This window comes from Myzus persicae, unplaced genomic scaffold, assembly GCF_001856785.1.
Source record: "Myzus persicae strain clone G006 unplaced genomic scaffold, MPER_G0061.0, whole genome shotgun sequence".
NCBI lineage: Eukaryota > Metazoa > Arthropoda > Insecta > Hemiptera > Aphididae > Myzus > Myzus persicae.
Window position 1 is genome coordinate 148,381 of NW_019103984.1, and position 27,876 is coordinate 176,256.

The 27,876-nt window shown below is 35.5% G+C and overlaps 1 protein-coding gene across 1 annotated transcript in view; it reads right to left on the minus strand.

Annotated features, from left to right (window-relative positions):
• Window positions 1-26,231, minus strand: part of LOC111037214 — a 39,566-nt gene extending 13,335 nt beyond the window's left edge. The window contains exon 1 of the mRNA XM_022319621.1: window positions 26,142-26,231. Coding sequence (XP_022175313.1) covers window positions 26,142-26,231 — 90 coding nt within the window. The remainder of the gene's footprint in view (window positions 1-26,141) is intronic.
• Window positions 26,232-27,876: the final 1,645 nt, after the last annotated feature.

Here is a 27,876-nt window from a genome sequence, read left to right on the forward strand (position 1 = left end):
GTGAGCGTGTAAATGTAAATGTGCAGCGGTGTTTGCGTAAACTTTACGGTCGGGTAAAAGCCTCAAGGCTCAAAGGCCTCTCTTGGAAATAAATGTACATCGATTCCGCGGTAAGACCGATAACCGCGAGAAGACTTGCCAAGACGTGAAATGCGGGCATTATAATGACTACATCATTGTCGCCACCACACTAGGTCAACGATAGTTCACAGGCCAAAAGGTGGAGTTTAAATTTAAAAATAATTCTAATATAATACATCATAATCATCGATCGTGATTATGTATTTCGCTCGATTCGACGCTAATCGAACTTCACGCCATAACATAATCGAATGCCTATGTGTTATATTAATTCCTCCTACGCCCTCGAGTCACGATCGATCGATGGTTATAAAATGTTCCATAATTGCACCAAACGAGGTAGGCATATAACAGCCAACAGGTACATTTCACGTCGTCGGAGAATAATATAATCTTGATTTCGAATTTAATATTATGCTGCCTATTTATTTTACAACGCTTTAAAACATTTTCTGAAACACGATTTATGTATATTATTCCAATAGTAACGGTATAATTAGCAAAAATATAATGTATAAAGGTTCTTGAACGGACTGTTTACTGTTACCCACCTATATAATATAAATATATAACGAATAATCTTAAATTTCCTTCAATAGGTATTTTATTTTTAGTCGATTTAACGGAATTGACTTTTGGTACTTATTAGCTTAACCAGAAAATGATTAATGTATTTATTTAAAGTAGATTATTATTGGTTATCATATAGGTTAGATATAAAATGGATTACACAATAATATAATACACCTACATAATTGATAACCATAAGTTATTGATCTCCCGCACCAAGACTTGTAAAAAAATACAAATATTCGCATCACCGAGATATTGCAAACATATTGGGATGCAATACCAATCACCATAATAAGATTAATACAATTATAGCCTCTGAATCGGATTAAAAAATAAATCAAAAAAAAACAGTACACATAGAGTCGTCGTCAGCATGTTGCAGCAGAACAATATATACCTACCTACCAATTGTCATTAGACGATTAAAGTGCGGCCGAGAGACGAGCGGTACGTTGAATTATGTACAAATAAATGGTTCGTTTAAATTCGGGTAAAAGCAACGCGAGAGAGGTTTAACCTGTCACGCGCGTGTGTTAAATTATGCACGACGAAAAAAGGTCTTACACCCGAGGCGGCGGAGAGCCCGTTGGGACTTACGCGTGTTTTCCGATTGTGTTATCAATCGCGAACAGATGACCCGCCGAAACGGGTGATGATACATATTTATAATGCACGTGTGAGAGTTGAAAAATCCGCATAAATTCTGCTCAGAAATATATTATAACACCCGATCTGTTTTATTATTTATTTTTTTTTTTACCGATTTCGTGACGTTAACAACTTGTTTCGAAGCTATGAACGCGTGTTCCGGGCGGCGTTTTGTGGACGATGCTCGATAATAATATTATGTAAGTAATTCATCACATTTTTGGAAGTGATGACATCAATCTCTTTGAACAATATTTACGCGCTGTTTGACATTTTATTGCAGCGTACCTAAAGCCTGCTATCACGGCTTCCGACTGAGCCTAACCTCACAGCCGCATGACACTTGTATCTTTTTCTTTTTTTATTCAAAGGCAAAAACCACTCGACTGTCTGCCGTCTAGTCTGAAATAGTCTAATAATTACGTAGGGCAGTGCGTCACAACCACGATTTTCCCCATCAGTGTTTTTTTTTTTTTTACAATAATATTCCTATAATATTGTAATAGTGTATTTAAAACATATACATTGTAAGCGCAAACAATCAAATATCATGTGTATTAAGCTCGCAAGTTGTTTGATGTTTGAACGTACTATTATTACAATCACAAGTGCTGTGTAATTGTGTAAATTGTGTGTAATCAATACACACCGGAATCGTATAATTATTTTTTATACTTGTGTTTGTGTTTCGTGAACAATTTATTCCGAATTTAGGAAACACAGATCTTTGCAGTGACCAAACGATTTCGTGCCAGCTTTGTTTCAGAGTATCAGTGTAATACTTATATCGAGTTACTGATTTTATATTGTATTTTTTTATCTACAAAATATTGTAATGACGAGCCATAGTATTATAATAAAGTTATAAAAAAAGTCGAGCTATCACCACGGCAAAGGTTCTCATCAAGGTGGATATATATATATGTATCCACCTTGGTTCTCATCAATTTCGTAATATTGATTTGAGAACGATTCATTACTTTAATACAAACATATTGTTGTATACAACAACACGTGTCGTGGCTATTACTAATAGATCACAAGTGTACGTACAAACACACGAAACATTTATATTCTACGTACATGTTTACAAACACAATTCGCAGTCCACGTTCATCTCATGTGCTGTATTAGCCTGAAGGTCTGCAGCCTATAGTGGATCGAGCTATTTCCAATCATAGAACTTATAATAACAATTATTGAAAAATCGAAAAATTCTAGTGCAAATGTGTTGGTTGTACACCAAGATCCACCCACGTCAGACTGCTAGAATTACAATCATGCTCTGCCCAGTAGTGTAATGTCTATGCGCCCATAACTGAACCACATTGTAATTATTGGCGTAAACAATATTTCAGTCACACACACTCAATTTTGAAACGACAACCACCGATTGATAATTATAGTATTTATTCTACAACCCCATCATTTCTGCGGCAACCGATGATACCGACACGGTAGGTTAGTGTGTCTACCTGTACCTGGAAGTGGTAGCGGACGAGGAGTAGACCATTCGATACGGTGACCGCCTGACTAATAATCAGTTAAGTCGCAGTGGTTTATTCACCGTGATTGTTTTAATCAATTAAATTATGAAAATGATTTTATAATAATTATGACGCATAAGCTAAGAAAAAAAATGTGGTCCTATTATGTATCATTAAAAATCAAATACAACAACAGAATGATGGCGGAAAACATACATATACAATGCATGAAAAATGTATTGGTTTAATATGATTCGATAAAATGTAATGGACCATTAAACTGACTAAACCACCATGTTTCGGGGACCATAATATTAGATTACTATATTGACTCGTTAAATGTTTAATGATTGTTCATGCAATCCATGGGCATAAGTACTTTAATTTTTCGCGTATCCTCGACATTTTATGGCATGCAATGGATTTGCAATGCCTGTGGTCCTCCACGATATTATAACCGAAACCGGGATCTGCAGAAGGGGCCCCCTGGATTATCGATATCGAAGCCGCATTGACTACATATTATGCACCTATAGCAAGCGGCTCGCAAATAATATTCTCCACGAGGTAGCTGCTATGTATATATAATTATTATTTTAATAACACTCGAAACGTATTTAAAACGAGCAGCGCTTATAGTATATTATACTATTATATGCCTACCTGCTATAGTTATTATATGGTCTGCTGTTCGTTTCAGACCGGCCAGAGGGTATTATATAATATAATATTTTGTTTTTCAAAGAAAACACTTCTCGACTGCGGGGCCTCCCGCGCCGGCCGGTTTTATGCTTACAATTTTCAAACTACCCACCAGACTTCCGTATACGGCATACGCTAGCCACGTATTCCAAACGGTCATTCATTTTTTTATGTGTTCATTTATTTATGAAAATTAACATATTATTGCTATATTGTGTATATTATACTAGGTTCTGTATGGAGCTATTATTACCTGTAGGCTGCCACGTTGCGCAACATGTATATAAATATATATAAACGTGTAGACTTTTTTAGGTGTGAAGCTTTTAACCTAATGGAACGAATGCAATAATGATATTAGGCGTACTATTATATGCTACAGCGGATAATAAAGGCTATAAGAAGAGAATTTTACCCCTCGAGAAACGCGAGTGTGGGCTGAGTAGTAATTTTAATAAATTTATGATCATTTTCTGGCTTCCTGCGCGTACCGCCCAAGCGTCGGCGTGTACAATATAATATAGTAAAAATATTATATATTATGTACACATAACTATTTATAGGTACCGTCTACCGCGTGCTTTTTTGTCTCGAATACGCGTAGATTTATTTTAAAATGCAGATAAATCGTTTCGGTTGGCCGAATCCGGAAAAAAGTTTTATGAAAACAAAATAAAAGTTATATTATGATTTATGATATATGAATATATAATAGGTAATTATATAATTATGATTTTATGAACAAAATGCATTAACGCAATTAAACAATGCACTTGCACGAGTGTCGTCAATGCAGTAAACTATTGTGGTGTGCGATGAATATAATTATCACGAGAATAATTTCACTTATGGTACAATATAGGAACACAAATCAACCAGTCGTTATTAGTTTAAAATTGTATGCAAAAAAAAATTCGCAAGTCAATTAAAACCACCTTGCAGCGAATTATAAACAGCTGCAGCAATTGTTATTAATCTCAATTATTGATACAATAGTTTGAACCTTTACTGCCACGCTTTGTACCTATTTATATTAGTCATCACTTATCGGCATATTTCCTCACGAATGCAACATTGCCGAAAAAAATGAAATTGAAATATTAATTATATTATATTAGCTAATTATAATTTTCCGTGAAAAAAGGGTTGTTTCCCGTCGTTGAGTGTCGAGTTCGCACAACTTGAAAACGGAAAAGTGCGTGAATTTTTAATTCTTAATTATTTTTGAAAGTTATTGTCGGTCCGGGAAAATAAACAAAACGGAATTCGCTGAATCCTACATTGTTTTTTTCCCCGTGAAAGATGTACTATAAATAATACTCGTTTAATATTTTAAAAAGAGATTAAAACCGTAGTTGTATACACCTATAAATATTTTTGTCGCGTACCTATATAATATTATTATTAAAGCAGTTTTTCAGAAATTCATAATAATAAACAATAACCGCGCGGCAGCTGTTTTTTAAAACGAACAATTGACGATGGTAATTATATTATAATGTAGGCATACAATAAACATATTATTCGGTCTATACCTTGACGGCGGCACACCTCGAAAAGGTCAGCGTGTTTCTAGGGCGGTATCGCGATGAGAGCCTGTAAAAAATAAGGAATAGGAATATGTGGTCCAGAGCTGAAAACAGTTATAACAGACGGTTTACGAATCACGGATTCACAGGTGTATTACACATACGATATAAATTATTCAAACCGTCGTACGTGTTTATGTAAATTGAACGCATGTTTTGAAACTTGAAGAAAAAAACCAAAACAACGTGAGTTGGACTCTAGTAGCATCATAATGTATATGAACACCGGGTGATTCTTTCATTATTGAACTCATTATTTTTTCAAAAAGTAAAACAGTTTTTGAAAAAATATTGTGTACACAGTTTATTTTTACCTTTAACATTTTCTTAAGTTTTATTGTATGTACAGTTTTAATTTCATATTCCAAAGTCGAATATTTTTCTATGTATTTTGATACATAAAAATCGAATTTTGGATCAGCAGTTTATAGTATATAGATGAGCAGAGTGGAGTGGTAGGTGGCTAGCCCGTAAAGTGTTGGTCCACTACTCCGCTCATCAAGACTTTAAATACTTATAAAGTTATGACTCATCATATTCTACTTATCCTTAATTCGATTGATATTTATCAAAATACTCAAAAAAGTATTCAGCTTTTGAAGATGAAATTGAAACTTTATAATGTTGTAATTCAAAAAAATTATATGGATAAAAAACATTTAAAAATATATTTCTTAATAAAAACGATATCTTTTAAAGACTTTAGACCATGTAAAAAAAATATTTTCAAAACATTAGTACTTTCTGAATAATGAGTGACCTACGCTAAATGAATCACCCGGTATAATATGTATAATAAACATATATATCATGTTATAATGTACAACGATAGTGGTTGAAATTGAAATTGCAGCAGCGGGAGACAAAAACCGAGAAAAACGACATAACGTATATATTATAATATCGACGAAACGGCAGCGTTTTATACAATAATATTATTACTGTCGTTTTATTACAATTTTCAATTTTGTTTATATCGTCATGACGTCGTACACTTTTACGGACGTTAAATATATCATATTTAAAGTGTATATATATATATATGGTACACTGAATAAAAGAAAGACAGTATTAATTTATTTTTGTTCTTAATTTCGAGACGATTTATGGCGATGAGGAAAGAAAATCATTTTTCGCAAGACTTTAACCACTACACTTATAATAATATACATCATATATACTCTCAAAGTTTTTTTTCATGGGCGTCGAAAGTCGAGACCACAGAGCGAACACGCCTGCAGTGGAGGCCAAATATAAATCTCCGAGACCCGTCCTCAGCACTGGCCATCCCTCCACCCTACTTAAACTCGCTCACCAATCACCATAGATCGTGGGTGGTGGTGACGGCGGTCGCTTATAACGATGATATTATTGTAATCGAGTAAAACGATGCAATGGGAGGGCGGCGAATGAAAAAAGAATACGTTAAGAAACGAACGTCTGCGCCCTAGTCGTCAAATTTGAGACGAAAACGACACGGTGGAAATAGATTGAAGAGAGGAGAGGAATTTATTACGTTTTACCTTCTTTTCCTTATCACTGGGAACAGTATCTCACCACCTCTCGCTCCTCGAGGGTACGGGGGGGGGGAAACCAGCTCGACGCAAAAACCAGCTGGTCTGGCATGTTGTAAGCGACTTGCGTAAATACGTTGTAACTTTCTTCGTATTTTACCACGGTACCTGCGTCAGAAGAAGGGGCCGATCTCGTTGCTACTATATATATTCCGAGGTATTCTAATATCGTTTAAGCCCACGAGGTCCTCGGATTCCGTTAATTGCTGTCAGCTGCTGTCCCTGACGTTTCAATTAAACTCTCTGCATTGGCTTGAGCAGGTGCAGGTGGCGGCGGACGAGGATTTTCTCTCCGAGCCGCTTTTGCGGGCCACGCTCCCCTAGCCTTAGCGACTCGAAGAACAGCAGCAGCCTGTATAGTAGTTAAGGTACCTATCGGTTGTACACAATATAATACATATACATATATATAGTATATATAGTATATATACACGCGTAGAGGTCTCCGGTGAAAGCAAACAGATGTTTCACAGGACGCGCGACCGAAACGATTGCGTAAAATACATAGGTACAAACTACGGATATATGTATAATTCGTGTATGGTGTATGTGTATCGATTGAACGTCCTTCCGATTAAGGATCATGCATTCATGGCGCTGCACCTGCCATTGCGGTCGGCATAAAATAATTTTAAATCCCTTCCTTTTGTTGTCAACCGCTGAGGCATATGGCCACGTTGATTATCTGTAGGTATTGAACACCCTTCTATACTACTATATAAATCTTATAATACAGTAATTAAACGCATATTATGAATCGAAAGTATAAAAATTGTTTTGTAACAGACTGTGGGAATAATATATAATTAATAATTACTAATATAAAATATATCAGTAAAAATAGAAAAAAAAGGCTTATTGAATATTATACAGCACTAGAATCGCCATTATTTTATAATTTTAATAATAGAGTGGACTCGAGTGAAGGAATACAAACATTACAAATTACAATTAAAATATAAAATGATAAATAGGTACCTCCTGTTCCAAGTCAGCTGAACGAAGTTTAAAAAAAAAATGCTGATGAGATACTTAATATATAGTACTTAGATATGCAAACTTGCTGGATCAGTTAATACAATCATATTCAGAAATATCAATGTAAAATTACTAGGAAAAAAAAATAATAGCTTTTATAAATGAACACATATTGTTATTTTTAGGTACTTTATAAATCATAATAAAATATATTGTTGGAACCTATAGAAAGCATATTTTTTTAGCAGGTAACTCAAATATGTGCATGAGCACTGGTATCAGCTGCTTCATTTAGAGAATACGATAAAAAGCGTTTAAGAAAGAAACAAACTCAAGCATCTGAAAAGCCTAGTGTGCGCTTAATGCACTTTACATAGTCCATAAATTGTTTGCAAAAACCTTTTCGCATGAGAAAGAACAACTTAGACTACATTCCTAATTATAATGAAAATGTTTGAAGTTAATCTCAATCCGATTGACCCACACTGGCATGGCGGTTAAGTTGTAAAAATCCTCCCTCAAATATTCATGAAAAACGGTACTAATAGTCATGCGCGTTTATTTTTTGTTTTGATAAATTATTTGCACTATTACACTGCTGTCGCTGTTTTCTCGCCTCTGAGTAAACCGTGTGGTTAAACACGTTACCAGTTGCCAAATAATAATTATACACAAATAGTTGAAAATATTTAACTACTTAGCAGTGGGCCGGTTATTAATGTCTTTTTTGCTCAATGATCGTCTTACCTACAAGCAATGCAATTGTAAAAGGTTAATAACGAGACAGGGCAGTATTATAAGTTATAACCATATTTTAAGTATATTGTTTTGCAATATCATTTATTATAGTACCTATATTTTGATTTCGGGGCCACTACCCGGTGCACTAATCGCGATCGTGAGGCTGCTGAAGAGTGTTTTTCCGTGTAACCGTGGGTATATTATATAAAGCGGACCAATATACGTATATTATTATATTACTCATATAATATAGGTATAACTATAATCGATTAAAATGGTACGTATATTATATCGACGACTCACAGTGAACATTTGAGGTCGTTATTCGCAATGCGTTGTTTTTATGGTCCACACCTATACATGCACGATACAATAATGTGTAGGTACCAATATCACGGAAGAAGCAGTCGTTGTCGGCCACAATGACACGGTTTTATTGGCAAAGTTTTGTAATCACACATATAGCGTCGTGGAGACGGGTGTAGAGAAGCTTTGGATGAGACGGATGTAGTGAGACTGCAGTGGTCCTCCCGGGTGCTCGGAGTATATAAGCGCGCGACGACCGCCAATTATTACCGAACGCCTCTCGCCCTTCGCCATTATCGGGTCGTAAAAGCCTTTTTCGGATCGGCCCGCGAATCACGTCCGATAAATACATACTATTATTATTATTATTATTATTATTACACCTGCATCCCACGTATATATTAATATATAATCGCATAATATACGATATTCGCTGCGAGTTTTATACGGCGTCAGATACTGTTTTCGGTAGGTTACCCATTATGCCCTCGTCGTCGGCGAAATCGTTTAATAATACACTAGACGGGGGACGTTTAAATTCCCACACCCGCAGTTTCGTGCGCGCACGCTAAACGAAAACGTCGACTAATTACGTAACCAAATACGTGGTCAGAGGTATACAACATAATATTATAATATAAAGTGGCGGTTGGTGGTGGGAGGAGGGTCACGGCAGCGGCAAGCAGGGACGAACTATGCGCAGCAGTAATATTATTATATACGCGTGTTATGTATAGAGTCTTCGAGCACGCGATTCGCTCGCCGAGTACCGAAATTATATTCTTATCTTAATTAATCCTGTAAGGCGCGGAGCGGGGTTATGACATAGTAATACATACCTACCTAATAGCGCTATAGTTGTGATAATATATATTATTAAACTGTTATGCGTATATACACGAGTGCGAGTATTATACAAGAAGTGCGGCAGCGGCACACCTGTGCTGCAGTGTAAGAGCAGGCGGTGCGATAAGAAAACGGACTCGGAAGTCGTGTGGTAGAGGGTCGTAGTGCCGTACACGTATATAGTTAATAGTTATGTATGTATTATATAATAATATAATAATATAGAAAATATTATTAAGACCGCAGCAGATACCGCCCCGTTCGTATAATGCAAATATAATACTTATTGAGTAACAGGGCGACTATGCAATATTCGAGGACGACCTTTTTTCGTTGTTGTTACATAAAAAACGCGCCCGAGATTACTTAATTCGTTCATATATCCCAGATAGCGAGCAAAATACACGGAAAAAACACCGAATTCAGCACAATATTCGCCTCGCGTCCCCCAAGCCCCGCGGAGTGTTAAGTGTACGATAAGGGGTGTGTAACATCTGCGAGGCACCCTCGTCGGATCCATAAACGAGTAGAGTGATAGACACATACACTGCTATGCGCGGAGAATGAGTGAGAGTCGTGGTGGACGGGGTAGGCAAGGGGGCATTTAAACGGGGAGGGGGAGAGACTTTTATAATACGTCGTAAAGTTATATTAAAACGCGAGCGCGTATATAATAATATAACACGGAGGAGATGAAAATGTTCGCGCCCAGACTTTGTATAGTATATATAATAATACATAATGTATATAACGGCCTCGCGCATATTATAACCGTTTTCCTGTGTTTATCTCGACGATCACTACTAATTTCGATGAACGCGCTCGCGATGATTTGTCTCACAAAAACCCTTTCGCGCCGCCACTGGGTACAGCCTATTTATGATCTAGGGCCTATTATGGCGACGGTTCGTCACCACTCGCCTCGTGCCGTCGACAAAAGGCAATCCGATCCAATTAATTTCACTGAGACTTGTATTATTTTCCGAGAGCACCTGTATTATATTTTACTTGTATAGTTAGGAGGACAGTTCCTCATTGGATTTTCACGAAGGCGGCTCTTTGAGTTTTACTTTCGTACTTAGCGAAAATCGTGCGTTATAAACATAGATCAATTCTTTTTTAGTAGTAAGCTATATTTAGCTCAAAAGTCACAATACACGCAAAGCAAATAAAAAAAAAATAGATTATTATTTTAAATTCTATTTGGAAACAAACAGATGTATAAAAATATGTACATATTTATCGTGCTTAGGCATTGTATAAGCCCAACGCATGTGTATGGCGAGGATGGAAAATTAACAGCACCCGGCAATAGCAACGCGCGCACACACACACACGCGCTGGGTGTTCGTATACTCACGTAAGTCGCATGTATATATGCACATCGCACTTTCTCCCAACCCGTTCCACCCGACCCGTATATACGTGTATATATATATATATATATGTATGTATAATATATATTAGTAATATTATGTAACGACCTATTATAGGGGGCGAGGGACCCAAGTCAAACGCCGTCGCGCCGCCAGTATACAAAAGTCGCAGTGTTAATTAGCCGAGCATTTCAGCTTACAAACTTATACTATACATATAAATCCAACCCGCCGACCCGACCACGTCCGCACGGTCGCGGTGCCTCGGCGGGCAATTCTGCACGTTCGTTCGCTGTGTACAAATGTATATATACCTACGCAGAGTACAGGCCACCGCGTGTTCAAGTTTTCCCGCATTCGTGGCATAACTCCGATTTACGCCTCGGACCGCTCTGTATGTGTGCACACACGACATACATGCATACACGACACACACACGCACACACGCAGCCTGCACTCCGATCGTTTTGGGAACTTTGCGCGTGTTCGTGGGGGTGAGATCAGGAAATCGTCGCGGAAACATCTCGCGATTTCATTACGTACGGTGGAAATATAACTTTGACATAATAATATATATATATATATCATATATATTATAATAATGTACAAATTATATGGGTACACAGTGAGCGTATTATATCGTTATAATAAAACACGAGTGCGCGAGATATCGTGTACATAATACGACGACTAATACAAAGGCTTTGCGGGATTTTCCACTCAGAGGGGTGTGAGTGCGTGTGCGGTGTCGGCCAAACGCCATATTATGCCAATATTAGTATACATATTAAAACAATTTCGACTTGAAACGTGAATCACCTATTCTAAACGATAATCTTTAGTTTTAAAATATTTAATAAATCGGGGGGCGGTGGAGTCGAATCCGACTTGCAGCGGGTTTTTTTTCGAGCGATCACAGTGGTATGAACTCGTCAATGACTTGTTTGTCGTTTTATTCAGCTGTTTTCGCTTCCTCTATAGCCTTTATAATAATATTATTCAATATTCAGGCAGGAAGTCGAGAGAGATTACACCAACATTTACGGTGCGCCGGTTTTCAACAGATATCTTGCAGGTTTATTATTCAGCGCATTTAATATAATATAAGACTCAATGTCTCAATCCTAAAAAAACTTTAACCTAGACGTGATTTCAAACAAGTCATGTTCCCAACAAGTGTGGAGTGTATCGGAAGCTCCACAATTTATTATGAACATTTTGAAAATATTGATTTTAAATGTCACTTATTCAACTACAATTTGAATAACTGTGAATCATTCGGGTTATGTTTTGGCTGCACAGAATATAGAATGAGTATATTTCCGTATTTTTTATCAGGCTTGTTAATTTGTTATACTACTTCAATTGAGAATAGATTCTTAAGTCGTTATTTCAAAGCAATCGTTTTTCGATTTTCACAGTATTGTAGTTTCCCTTCATAACTGTAAGGAAACTACAAAAAACTGTAAGTAAAAAATGAATTCGTCGGTCTTGCAATTATTATTTACAAATTGAATATCATATTTATCACGGTTGCCAATGCGTACTTCATAAACTGTATAGTCTGTATATACCTATAGTCTATAAGTTATAACCCAGCATTCATGCACACCCTACGACTGATGCAAAGTCACGAAAAGTGACCTGTAATTGATCCTGTCCTCAATCTCACAAACCGAGAGTGATCGCGTCAAGTTGTTCAGGGCGTTTGTAAAATGTATATATTTATAACAAATACTATTTCTCCATAAATTGTAAGAACACCACGACGTTTACTACGAGTTAGCCGTGTACTAATGACGGAAACTATTTCACAAAACTAATCCCGGTATGCATCGCTCTAAATCAAATTAAATACATTCTGAGGATCATTGCAGTCTCGCAGTTGCCGCCTATTAATCATCACGCTCAAAGTCCTTGCAAAACATATTACGCGTATTTCTCGTCGTCTGGCGGTAATTAAGTGCTTTGCATTTTGTTTTTTAACGTAAATCCCGGAAAGTCGATGTTTCCAGATAATATATAAGGAAGGTAGTTAAGAAACTCGTATTTTCTCTGTATTCGTATACACGAAACCCGTTTGAAAATGTTTTTCGGCAAAATCCATAAGTATCCCGAGGCCGACAAGTGACGAGGGGTGAAATCAAAATGTCGAAAACATTTTATTGAACGGCTGAGAATGCTGAGACAACAATAAAAGTTTAGATCCAATAAGAATAATAATAAGCACACGTATAATCAAATCAAGTCGTTTTATACGCATGTTGTACGTCGATACCATAAGTGATAGGTTCCAAGTTAATTAATTAATTAAATTAAAGATACTTCAATTTATTTTTTTTAAGGTTATTAATTCCTTTTTTTTTTTAATTTTCTTATTGTACATAATATCATATATATTGTTAAACTGATAACATGCAGATGATGAAAATCGAAATTAAGTGATATTTAAAAATTAAAATATATAATAATTTATAAAGAAGGTATATCCAGGAATTTGTGAAGTTGAACGAATATAAAATAAATTCAGGGTCTTCCAAATTCCATGTGAAAAAAATTGTATAAAGAATCGAGTTAGAATCAACATAATTACCAACATTTTTGTCGCACAAAGTTTGTAAGACCCTGAATATTTATAAGTCCAACTCAACGATTTGAATATTTCCTTTTACCGGTCGGATAATGTATGAAAATTGTTTGTTTTGAGTATTAAAAGGAATTATTCCAAACAAGTTAAGCAAATGTGACATGGCAAAATGAAACGGCAAATGTCTACTTTATGTACTATATAATATGTACATTATACGCTATAAAACACTAGGTATACAATCTGACCTTTGATGTTGCTCGCAATAATTTGGTTATCGTCAATGTCGACGGGATACATATTATAGAATACAAACAGCTCCAGATATTTAATATTATGCGCATTGAAACATAATCTAATTCGACGTGATGCATGCAAAAACAAGGGTGGCCACGTCGGGAATAATATCGAGGGTTTAAATTCATCCACGGTGCGGTAGGTCACTGCAACTGCAGACACAAGGCGGACCATATAATATGTATTGCTGTTGCGTCTATATATATATATAAGTGAAAACCGTTTGGGTTGGGAATAAATTATACATATTTTTATTACTATTTTTTGTAATGATCGCGATTTCATTATTTTTCAAAATATCTCTCCCCGAACACCCAAAACAACTACGACCTGACATTCGGTTATCGAACCGCACACGACAAACAACGCACTGCAACCACGACGTCGTTATTTCACGGGAACGGTTTGGCGATGCATATATAGTATATACATACTCAAACACTGCAAATTTAGGGGTGCGTCGTACGCAGGAGACAGCTCTCCCGACGGATCGGGTGGTATTTATTATGAAAGCGCGTACAAAAAAAACCACCCTCTCGCCCCCGCCGCCGGTCACCATCGTCGCTAACGAACTATCGACGTGAATAATGTACGTATAAATATACGTGTATATGCACACACGCGGACGTACACATATATTTGTGACGAGGGGTGAGGTAATAATAAGCCTCGATCGGAGCTAAACGTAGGTGTGGCGGGGTGGGAATCGGGCTAGCGTGTGCCATAGCTAGGGGTCGTTTCGCGCTCGGTAATGAAGCGACGAGACCGCTCGGGGACCGGTCGTTCGAGGCGGCGGTGGCGGTTCAGTCCCGAGAGACGGCCACGGCTCGATCTGTACATACATCGCGCGTTCACACACACACGCACTATATTTTATGATATATATATATATAATATTTATGTGTAATTTGTGGTCCGCAAGTCCGCGAGTGCAGTGCACCACACAACACATGTGTCATAAAATTTGATACGAAATTGTGTACACAAATGTCCGTACGACCAGCCAGACCCGTCGAATACCACGTGCGTACACTATACCAAGACCGCGGTGTCGCGGTCGTCGGGACTATACGCTTATATTTCATAATAATATATGAATTAGGTGTGTTATAAAGGGCCGCGACGGCAGATCCGTCCTCCGCCACTGTGACCGAGTTAACTGCCGCAGTTTACACGGACGATTGAGCTGCCGTTGTCATGGTGATTACATAATATATTACTAAATTATTATACACAGTAGTAAAAAAAAAAACCCGAGCGTGAAGCGTTTTCGTTTGTTTTTTTTTTTTGCACACGTGTGTCACATAAACTGGTTCCGGACGTCGTTCTATAGACGGGCGTGGAGGAGGATTATATATAAAACCATATAGTAGAATACAATATAATATACGATACCGGAAATTTAAGCGCAGCTGCAGTTCGTGCCACAAACTATGCCTAGGTATATATTATGTCCTAACTAATAACTGGAGGCATATATTTCGACATTCATCGTGGGACATCATATCATTATTACTGTTGTTACGCGTGTTCTTCAAAACTAAATAAACACAATTTATCTTTAAGATTGTTAACACCCTTTTGGCTTTTACTAGGTATGCTATTATAAGAGACGTCATTTCATTAGATCGAAATTATCGAAAAACGTGTTCGTAATAATAACAATAATATTATCAAACTATATACTATAATATATTCAATCAACAAAGATCAATTTCTAGGAACGTTGCGAGTATATACATATATATATATTTAAATGAACGTAAATATATTATATTTTAACCTACTTATTTTTAGATAACTTTATGTATTTATTTACTAATGTAATACATAGGCCCAGTACCGGCACGATAAGAAGAAGAATGAACGTTTGTATGGAGCTTAAATACTTGGAAATTATACTGAACCAATTGGCGCCAAATTGTGCTCACATAATCCTTGACACTCAGTTAGTGTTATCCTTGCTTTGTTTTTCAACACTTTTATAACTTGTGTCTCATCCACAAAATACAAGTTTTAAATTTTAAATTTTTTAGTCTTATAATATTTTTTAAATATTTTAAATGTTGTCTAAGCCGTTAAAGTTACACTGATATTAGGTGTTTATCAGCATATAATATACATTTCGATTTCATGAACACATAATAATAGTTACCTAATACTGCTAATCTGCACATTATATATCTGTTATAATATTATATTTAATTAATATCGACACTATAATACAATTACTATGCATAATGCATAATGTATGTTTATATGTGTGTGTGTCTGAGCGTCTATGTGTGTGTGTAATACTCGTATGTAAAACAATATATGTATGTTTATTGTTTATACTCGGCTGAGTATCTGTTGTGCGCGATATGATTGGGAATTGGGGTCGGTTTAAAGTTATTATAATTATTAATTATGTATACGGCAACGTACAGTATATTTAGGTATATAATATTATACATAATGCACTATAATGTACATAATATTGTGATTGATAATATAAGATTTGCTGCAGACTAACCAAACGCCACTGTGCAGGCCATATTAAATGTATAATAATAATATATTATAATCTCTTGGATCGATTAAAATTTAACATATCGAAGTTTATTAACCCTTTCTTGGGATCACGAAAGCAGACCGCGGATAGGACGGATAGTGCTGCAGCAGCCATTACGGCACAACGGTCGATTTAGTGTGCACAGTACGCACATATATTATTGTATAGTATATATATACACAATATTATATTAAAATTTGAAATGTGTATGCAGTCCATGAGTATTATACTGTGTGTACACATACGCGGAGCGGCCCATCACGACCCATTAAACAACTGCAGAGAGTTTTTAGTCCCCCTTCAGTCGGTCATGAAGCCGCCGACTTCCTTATACTTGTATATACACGCACTATTTAAATCAACTAAACGTATGTATATAATACATTATAATCTACAAGCCGCGGTCGATAAGCGTGTCGTTCGTTTCGTTTATTGATTTAAGAACGAAAAGAAGACGGATTCATCACTCGCGGCACGTGACAGAGTTATAATACATATTGTACACTGCTATATATCCTACAGCAGTCTTACACAATGTGTACCTACGTATATAATATTTTTGTTATTCCGTTTGAACGAGGAAGATGTACGGACCAGGTTCAGGCTGTGTGTGATGTATACGCAATGATTGAATTGTATGACGAGACACGATAATTATTATTGTAGTACCTATATTGTAATATAGAACGCAGTGCTTTAGATATTAACTTAATATGGGGGGTGGGGTTATCATAATAAGTACATAATATATACAATTTATATGTAGATGAATCAAGAATCGTTGAGGTTTGATGTGAAGCACCTACATTCCCGTATATTAGGTACTAAATACTAGCTATACTTTGATATATTTTTCGAAATTGTACGAAAAACACGCATATTATAGAAAATCCATTTCCTGGCCAGTTTACATATTTTATACATGAATAAACCTAACTTAGTATTATTTCTTACGACAAGCATAGTAATAAAGCTACCTAGTTTGTATTATAGGTACATAATTGTCCTAACCGCGTCATACCTATAAAGTACCTATACCAGTACTTCTATCAGCTCGTCAATTTAATCTTCCGCCCAATGCACCTCTTACTAAAACATACTCATTTGCCGAAATTATAGTGTCAAATTCGTAAGAAAAACAAAAACGGAAATATTTGTTTCCGAACCAAAAATCGAACGGCTGTCGGCGGTTCGTGAGCGACCATATTTTTATGCGATTTGCGGCGATTTGGAAGACTTGTACAATATTATCATAATTTGTAATAGTCGTCGTTTATATTATATTATTATGTTATTATATTACTAGAACACAACGTCGTTCACTTATATACCGTAGGGCGTAGATGATATGGTAGACGATGATAATAATATAATAATATGATATATATACAGCTCGCGCAGTCGATTATGATTAACAATTTAATATCACGATGCGCGTAATAGGACGGAGATCGATAAAAACGCGACTGGATTATTTTTCACATCATACCATATACCGTATTACCGTGTATGCGGCTATAACCCAAACGATGAGCGCAATGATGCTTTATATTATATATATTATATACATACATAAAACCGAAAACTGAGGCGTGCGTTTCGCGTATATTAATATCGTTAAAAGGGTACTCTCCGGAAAGTTTCGAACACGTGCGCCACCCAGGGGACTCTCCAGCAGAACGTGTAACTTTTTTTGTAACTCTTTTTTTGTTGTTATTATTTTGGTATTTTTTTTTTTTTTGACGTGCTACCGTCGAGCGCATCAAAATATTATTACTATTATATGTACATATGTATAAAAATATACAAGTTTCACGGTGTAATCCGTCTTTGGACGTTTCGTTAGAACCGAAATAAATACATACAACTTTATGAACGGCTAAAAGATTGTATATATTATTATAACATATTGTCCATTCTCTGCAAACATGGATTTAAATGTATTGAACACGATTCCCATGGTTTTGAAAAACTACTGTTGTCAACACTTCCAACTGCTGTAGCTGTGGTAAAATGAGCGTATATGGCGTAAATAACAATACTCATAACCTAATGATTTTAATCTAAAATTTTAGTAAGCAGTATAATGCAGTAAAACATCTTTATAACGGACACTCGATATGAAGACAATTATAATAATATCCATAGAATCGCAAATAATAATGGTTAATCAGATGATCTCGAACGCGATCCGTTATAAGGAGGTTTTACTGTATATTATTACAGACAAAATTACTAAGAAATAATTCTTTAATGTTTAATATTGTATTCAATATTGATATGATACATGTTTAAACATTTTATTGAAAATCCGTTAAAACTGTATATGCGGTTATACTTATATAATATAATCATAAATTAAAAATCTTGTTTTATCAATAATTTATGATGCTTGTATAATTTTCTGAAAAATAGCATGAAAAATCTGAAGACAAAAATGTTCCAACAAACGTTGGCTAGCAACTAAGAATCATCTTTTATGTGTTCTTCAGGAGAATACTAGCTTGAAAAAGATACGAGAACCGGAGAACCACTCCGTATAATCAAAAAGGTGGTATAAAAGTACTATATTATACATAATGTGTGTACGGACTGAATAAAAAAAAATCGCACACCTCAAAAAGACAATATCGCGAGAACGTTCCATTAAAAGGCACTATATATAAGTAATTTTTTTTTACTTTTTGCAGAAGAGGGAAAATGACATTTAATTTTTTGCGCTTTCTTATGGACGCAATTATACAAGTATCACTTGGTTTATTAGTAGGTACATTATTAGCACATAAATAATATTTAGTCTGATATGTTGATGAAAATGCATTTTACACGATTTACGACAGTAAGAGTCAAATAATTTCAAAAAAATATTAAGCCGTCAAAAACTAAATTTCGATAACCAAAAATATGACGCATTTTAATTGAATGGACATCACAATATCGTATTGATGTTTTCATTTCACGTGAATGACGTAAGTACATCTAAGTGAATTAGTGGTAATTAAAATATTAAGTTTTTAAGCAATCGTCGGGTACAATTTAATAATATAATACTCACATCAGTACCTACCCTAAATAATAAATTTAGTGTTATTATGTAGGTCGAACGCGTTTACGTCTCTACAACATCTTTATACTATTACTGCTGGTCGCACGCGGTGTAAGCACAATATTACATAATATTATTTTATTATATTTCATCAACGGAGCCGAAGACCTGCACGCGTGTGATGCGTATAAACGGGGAAAAAATTAATATATATTTTGAAAAAGAGCGCTTTTTATACAACTCACGTACGTGCAAATTAGATCACGATAATTAAACGCGGGAGGCGACCCTCGTTTTAATCAAATTTCAACAATATTACACACACACACACACACACACATAGTTAACACACGCTTATATATATTATCTGTACAAAACAATAATAATTATCGTTATTCGTTGTTTAGAACAAACACTGCAGCTTATACCACTGCAGCCTACGAGTTATTACGTATACTTACATATAAATTAGACTCGTGATATTTAAAATAATAATTGTCGTGTGAAGTACATTTAAACGGAAAAGAATGTTCTGTTTTGTTGGCGGACAATCGATATTCGTTTTTGCGCACGCAATTCGGATAACAGGTTAAAAAACAAGTGTCTCTGGAGGAAAAAAAGCCAGGATAAATAAAATTATATCCGAAACAAAAATACGTATCTAAAAGTAAAATATATAATTAACTTATACATTTTCGACATTTTCAAAAGTGGCTGATATAGGTGCTATACATGTTTTAGAAATATCACGAAAGCCTCTTTAATAATACGCACGATAAAAATAACAGCAGTTATTTGCCCTGAGGCCGTCGGCATTGTTTTTTGGATGTGCGTATAATAACTAATAAGTCATTGTATATAAAAATGTGTTAACAGTAACATGTGTAACATTAGTTTCTCATATTGTAGAAACGAATAATAATAATACAGTTACACATTAATAGAATATCAATCACTATTCACTGCACTTTTTATGTTTTACCTATAGTAATCGGATTTTGTTATTTTGTTGTGTGTACTCTAAAACTATATAGTACATTTATGATGTCCAACATCCTTGAACTCAGTTTCACACACGTGTAACAGAATTTATTTATAACTGTCCAATAAATTTGATGATAATGTTGAAATGTCTTCACAAATTGTTCGATGTTTGTTAAAAAAATTAGAAGCCATGATCTATCTTCAAAAAGATTCATTAAGTTCACTCACCAATTGTATGGCCAACATGTTGCCTAATACTTCAAAAACAATATCAAATTTCAGTTTGTTGGACTTTGTTGGATAGGTCCAATCATTTACTTGAATTCGGTTTATTTTATATGCATTTTTGAAAAAGTTCCGCTAACTTGTGTTAGTTGGTCGGTGCTTGGAGTGAATTTCGAGGCGAATCATTTAAAAGGAAATCGACGAGAGTATGCAATATATTATTATAAACATCGTTTTAATTCAAATATAAATTTGTATGCATAGGTAAAATAATTTATTATGCATTCATAAAGTTTACTTACCATATTCGACCACAACTTATATCATCATATTATAGACGTATTACAATAACATGAATTTATTTGGTCACCGTCGGATTTTAGTTATCCGAACACTATATATTATTATGATATGCCTATCCCACAAACTACCTCACCGTATATCAGCCTTCTCGAAATATTTTAGCACAGCTCATAATAATATATTATTGTTGTCACCGTCTTCAGTCAATAGGATTTTCGATGATCAGACATTGTGATTGCGCAATCATTTACCATGGTGATAATTGTTATACCGTACTTGTGGTTATACCTATATGGATTATGGTGCGAGTCTGAACGTTTCGATACGGTTTCGACAGCGAAAGTATAGCTATACATAGATATTTTCGATACACTCTGTGGTGAAAACTCATATAACATAATATATATAATATACGTGATGGAAGAGTCATAACCTTGGCGTGTACAGTATAATGTAGATTAAGTACCTAAATATTACCAACGGCCATTTGTGGACAACCCTCTCCAAAGTCCAAATTTTGCCACCTCAGCCCTCTATACACAAAATATTATCACTATTATTATTATCATTATTATATTTTCCAGACTGGTCATAAATTTTAAGTGGTTATACGGTTTGTCGTGGTTGGAGATACGCGTGATTGTAGTCGATTCACGAGTCGCGAGATATCCGTAAAAATTCGCTTATCTGTGCGACGCACAGTCGAAACCACCGGGGGAGGGTCGCCCGCAACCCTTACCCACAAAACCCCCCGTGCTACCACAAACCGACCCCCGCGCGTGTGGAAATCACGCACTAGACGCTTAAACGGCCCCTCGGGCCCGGCTTGAATGGTAAATTGCGGTCGTATGACGTCGAAGTTCAAATACATAATATATAGGAAGGTACCTATATACATATAGGAATATTACAGGTTACAAGCTTTATCGATGACGACCCATAACTACGACCGAGTGAGTAGTGACACATATACATAATATATAATTGGTAAGTCATGTTTCCCCGCGATTAGCTATGGCTCTTGTCATGATCGTTAGAACCGACGATATCCAGTGATAAGAGCAACAACTTAATCTCAATTTGTTGATAGTTTTCAAATTACTTATTCCAATATTGTATTGAAAGATGGAATTTATGTCATAAGCAATTTAAAAAAAATGTTTTTTCGTACATTTAATGTAAACTGAATCTAAAGATGGATAATTTGTTGTCCCGTGGAATTTCTAATTTCACCTATGAATCAAATTCAATAAATTTGTTTTTAAATCAAAGTTTTGAGTTCGTCGAATAATAGTTTTTGTTCGCGAAACCTATATATAGGGTACAAATGGTACAATAGCTTCTTTCACCAGAATTGCATCTAATTTAATTTAATTATTTTCAATCGATATCGGTGCAACGAACATTATATTATTATTGTTTTGTTTGTCATCAAATATTTTATTGCCCATACATTTATTGTATTTTATAAAAAAACTAACATAATATTATTATTTTCGATTTTCGGTCATGTACAAATAACGAATTAATAATATTATTATATTATACTATACATACATCATAATTTATGTGTGCCCAATACGTCGAAACGGAAATTAATTATCGTCACGTTTTGCCTATTATTGTAGTCGAAAAAACGATTTTATATATTTTATTATACTATTGTATAATACAGCGCGTTTGAAAAAGAATGCACTGATTTACCAACGTGACTGTAATTAGCGAAACAATAACTTTATCTTCCGCATAGGCCTACAGAAATAAGTCACATTGTTTGATGTCTGATGATCATGACGGCCAAGAATTGAGTTGCTGGACCCGGTTATCTGCAGCAAGACCTGTCTAGTGTTGTGGATAGTCGAGATTTAGGAAGCTTCGAACTTCACGGTGTCAATGTGGAGGAGTTCGAATACCATCCCGATATTGTTTGTGTTACATGGGTGGTGGCTACGTTGACATTTGAAGGAACGTAAGGATTCATGAAATATATTTTCTTATTTTGTTCCGTTTTTCAATACAGGTGTTATGGTCATTCAAAATCCGTAGATTCTTTTTGGAACACTCTGTACACCATATATAGCTGTTGTCATTATTATCATTGATTTTTACTTCGTGTCTCGTTGCATCGGACATAGAATACATTATAGTACTTGGGTGTACACGTGTATATCGAGTTTGCATATACAATACACAATATATTGTCATGGGTACGTGTAGATCAGTCATCAGCACATTGGTCATTCGTAATCAGTCAACGTTCCGATTTCAAACAATATTTTTTTAACGCTTTTACTACGTTTTGTACCCATAGGCGTGCGTGCGATTGTATGCAGACAAAGTAAACGCAATGTCAAATAATTAAATCGGACGTGATTGCCGGACGTTCCAAATCCATTATTTCAAATATATCAAGTACCTATTTATAATTATTTATGTAAGCCAGACGGCGAGCGGAAAAACAAATACAAACGACATCGACGATAGAGGTTAGAAGGACGAAACGCGACAAGAAAAATAATCGCGATACATATCATTCACACGGTAAGCCTGTTAAAACAATATTATATGTAGGTGGGTACTAAAAGAAAATTTTCCTGGTACTGAATTAACATACAGAGATCAAAAACAGAAGGTAAAGAAAACCATGTCCAACCTTTAAATAATTTCTTTAAAACCGGCAGGAACAATCAATAGTATAAGTACCACGGCGAATGATAAAATATGAGAATAAGATAGATTACATAAAGAATCATTTAAAAAAACCGATGATCTTCAATTATTGCCTTATTAGTTATTACTTATTACAATGTATAATTCAATTATATATTACACACTCTTCGAGTGCATATAATCGTAGATGTACCCACAGCATACACTGTATATACCGCATATACCGCATATACCGCATATACAGCATAATATACCGCTTATATACCGTCGGACGTATAATTTAAATGCATAAAATGTCTCTGGGGAAGGGTTTGTGGCACATTCGGCGGGTAAACGACTCTGCAATTGCACACGTCTACAACATACACACATAATATTATATTATCACGCGTATAGATAAGTGAATGCGTTTCGTCGAAGAATCGTAGTTTCCTCTTCATCGGGGCCGTGTCAGCGCCTCTGTGTCTAAATATATTATTATGTACATATTGTACAGAAGACAAACATATATATATATATATATTATATACATAATATGTCGTCCACCGCGGGAGGGTAAAAAGGAGGGCAAGCGGGCGCGGTGTTTCCTGGTCGTGCGTGGCGTGTCTCCGCAATTAATTTCGTATTCCCCGAGTATACACACGTCTCCGGCAACACGACCACGACCGAGACGACTGTGAGGGGGTGACGTCATTTATATCCGTTCAATCGATATTTTGCCCGAGGCCCGAAACCCCTTTTCCACGCTAAGTTTTTTTGACAAGCCCGACAACAACATACGAGTGAGTACATATCTATATATATATATATATTAGTTTATATGTGTATATATAAGTGCATACTGCAGCGGTGCAGTATTATAGAGAGACGAGACCCGCCGAGGATTATAGAGCTGTGGCGGATGGGGACGACTGCAGGCGATTGTGACTGCGGCGTCGGCGGCGGTGTCCGACGGGCGCGGACGGCTGTGGGTGGTTGGGGGAGGTGGACAAAAAAAAAAAATAGAAAATAGAAAACAATAAACCCCCGATGCTAAACGCGAAAACCAAATTCGGTTTTAAAAAGGGTCACGTTCGGAGGGCAGTCCACCCTAATTTCGGTGTATACGATTTCTTTGTGCGGCGTCGCTGCACAGACACACAGCACTGACACGCGCACATTGCATATATATATATATACAGTGCGTACGTCTATACAGCGGCGGGGGCGAACATGGCAGTGTATAATGTGTATAGTGTGTGTATATTATAACTTATCATTATTATTATACGTACATATAGTATAAAGCGGATAGCGTTCCCGAGGCAGTCGATTAAAAAATAACGACGGAATCATGCGCGGAATTCAATTTCGCGATCGTCTACGTCGCGGCGAAAATGGAAAACAAATAATATGAAATTATATGATACAGAACCTCGTAATACATACGCGTATGGTCGACCGCCGCCGGACCCCTCACGACAATACACATATTATACACTATTATCTCGTTATATTTTCTTATTCTATAATATTATATTATACTATTGTGTTACAAGAAAGTTGTTGACTTATTTTTCTTTACCCGGTTCCAGCCGTACAGTATAATAATAATAATAATATGTAACCCTCGCATAACATGTGCGGTCTATAATAAAAAAGTCTATATACTATTATGCGTGTTTGACCAATAATAAACGTGCAAAAAAAAAAAAAAATGTATAATACGGGCCAAATTCTTTTATTCGAGTTACAGCCCGGTCCTGTTATAATGGTATGATCTTAGAAAACTGAGGTACCACGTATGTACCACGCGGTTTATACCAATGTATTATTGTGATGGCGCATGCCTATGTATACAATTACAGGAGGAGTAAATAATGTAGAGAAAACTAGCTGGCTGCCGTTTTCACACACACACGCAAACGTAATATATAAAGGGAAAAATATGCCATAAATTCACGGTACGGGTACCTCCTGGCTCTTATAGGTACCTACCTGTATATAAATGTACGGGCGAATAACATATCATAATACAAAAACGAAAAAACACGTCGTATTTCGTTTCGTATTTAAAGCTAAAACAATAAATCATTTTTATAAACGCGCGTGTATTTTATAATATTTCCACGACCAAGGCGAGTGATTTTAATTTTTGTTTCGAAACCGTTGAAAAAAAATCGTGAGGGTCAAAATATGTGCTTATTATACGCCATTTATATTATAATTTACGACACCTTATACGTAATAACAACTAATCGTAACGTTTTATATTACTATAGGTACCTAAATAGTTATGCCGCTATGTGCCGGTTATAACCTAAGCAGAATACGATTATAAGTAGGTCTACCTACAGTATAAAATTATAACCCATGAGTAGGGGCATCAATAGCTAGTACCTACGCATAACGATTAAAAAAAAATTATTTGGATAAAATATTACGAATATCGATTGCGATTTCCCAGGAAATACGACATTATAATATGAAGTTCCATTACCTATATATATAGTACTTAGGAGGTACGTTTGATGTGTTTTATAAATGAATAATGCGTATACGGTTGATTTCATGTGAATAAAAACGTTGACTTACTTCGTAGGAGTTGGCTATAGAGTGTCGATCTTGTTTCAGTTGTTCAAACTTGGATTTGTATTGAAGCAATGACCGTACGGTTTCTTCCATTCTATAAAAAAAAAAAAATAAGAATATAAAATATTTTATAAGTATACATATATTAATTATATAGTATATACAATATTATTAAAAAATATAATTATATATACATGGAAATTGATAAAATGTTGATAAGAGAACATGCACGGCCGCGTCGTCTATAAAGTCCATAATTTTTTTCAATCCATATATTATTATAGCGTATAAATATATATACAGACGGTATAATATATTATATACACGGCACAGCGGACAAAATGGAAAATACCCGATGGAAGTGTTTTTCACACAGACCTCGACGCGGTATCGAGAGTATATATATTGTTTACAACCTCGACGAAATCATTGGAGAAGAAAATTGAGAAGAAATTGAAAACGCATAAAAAAACAAACCCGTATAGTGTTATATTATTATATACAGTGGCGACGGTGCCAGTAGGAAAAAAAAATAAAAGTACGAGATGACTATGGGAATACATAATAATATATAAAATCGTCTGGTTATACGAAAGCATATACGTATATAATATACCAGCATTATTTATTAAAACGGTACCAGGGTGGCGGTATCGCGTATACGCATATTATATAATATATTATATTAAATGTATATCTATACGCCGTACAGCCGCCGTCGGACGTGGGTACGCGATGATCGTTTCTCTCTTTTTCGAGGGAAATGTAAAAATGTGCGGCATAGTGTGTATAATGGTTATATTATATAATATACGATGGCTGCCGACTCTTGTAATTCAGGAGGGGTGGACGAGAAAATATAATATAAGAAGTCGAAAAAAGACTCTTTTATTTTTCTCACCCTTATCATACGCATCGCGATATTATTAAATAATAATAAAAATACGGGTATTCACCCTGCTGCAGCAAGTCCTCCGCAAAAGGTGACTTCGACTCGTTCAAAACATACGATAAATATTTATCGGCTGCTCAGAGAAGGTAAGTCGATATATATGGATATTATGTCGTGCAAAGGTTCGTGTATCCATATCATACAACTATTAATATATTATCGAAAACCCGTTTCACGTTAGTATATAAAAACTTAACATAAACGTCAAAAGCGCATTTGCGCGCCATCGAATATTATTATAAATCACGCTTAACCCTTTAGAGATACTCGGCTAATCGAAAATATTCAATTATAATGTATTATAATATAATAATAAAATATTTTCGTCGCGATAATTCGATACACGCTTTGACGAGGGCGCCGCCGCCTTAGCAAACGGCTCATTAAAATCTGTGAGTCATGTTTTTGCAAATCCCCTCGTCGCAACACCGCTTATTATCGTATAATTATATTTACTGTCATACATGCAGACTGCACACACACACACACACACACCGCAGTATTGTGCACACTAAATCATTAAAGGGGCCCAACGGGCGAAATGTTTTATATTTTTTATTATTATTCCTTTTCAAGACACGCGATTTTTTTTTATTCTCGAGATGCAAAAAATTTGATGTATCACGCGTGTATAGCATTATTAGTACCTCAACCACTATAATATACATGTACTTCATATCTATGGTCTAGGCCTATGTATACCCACAATATAATAGTATACACGGTTAGAGTTTTTAAACGCTTCTTGGTCCATATATAGGCAACAAAATTAGTTTAATGTCTTTG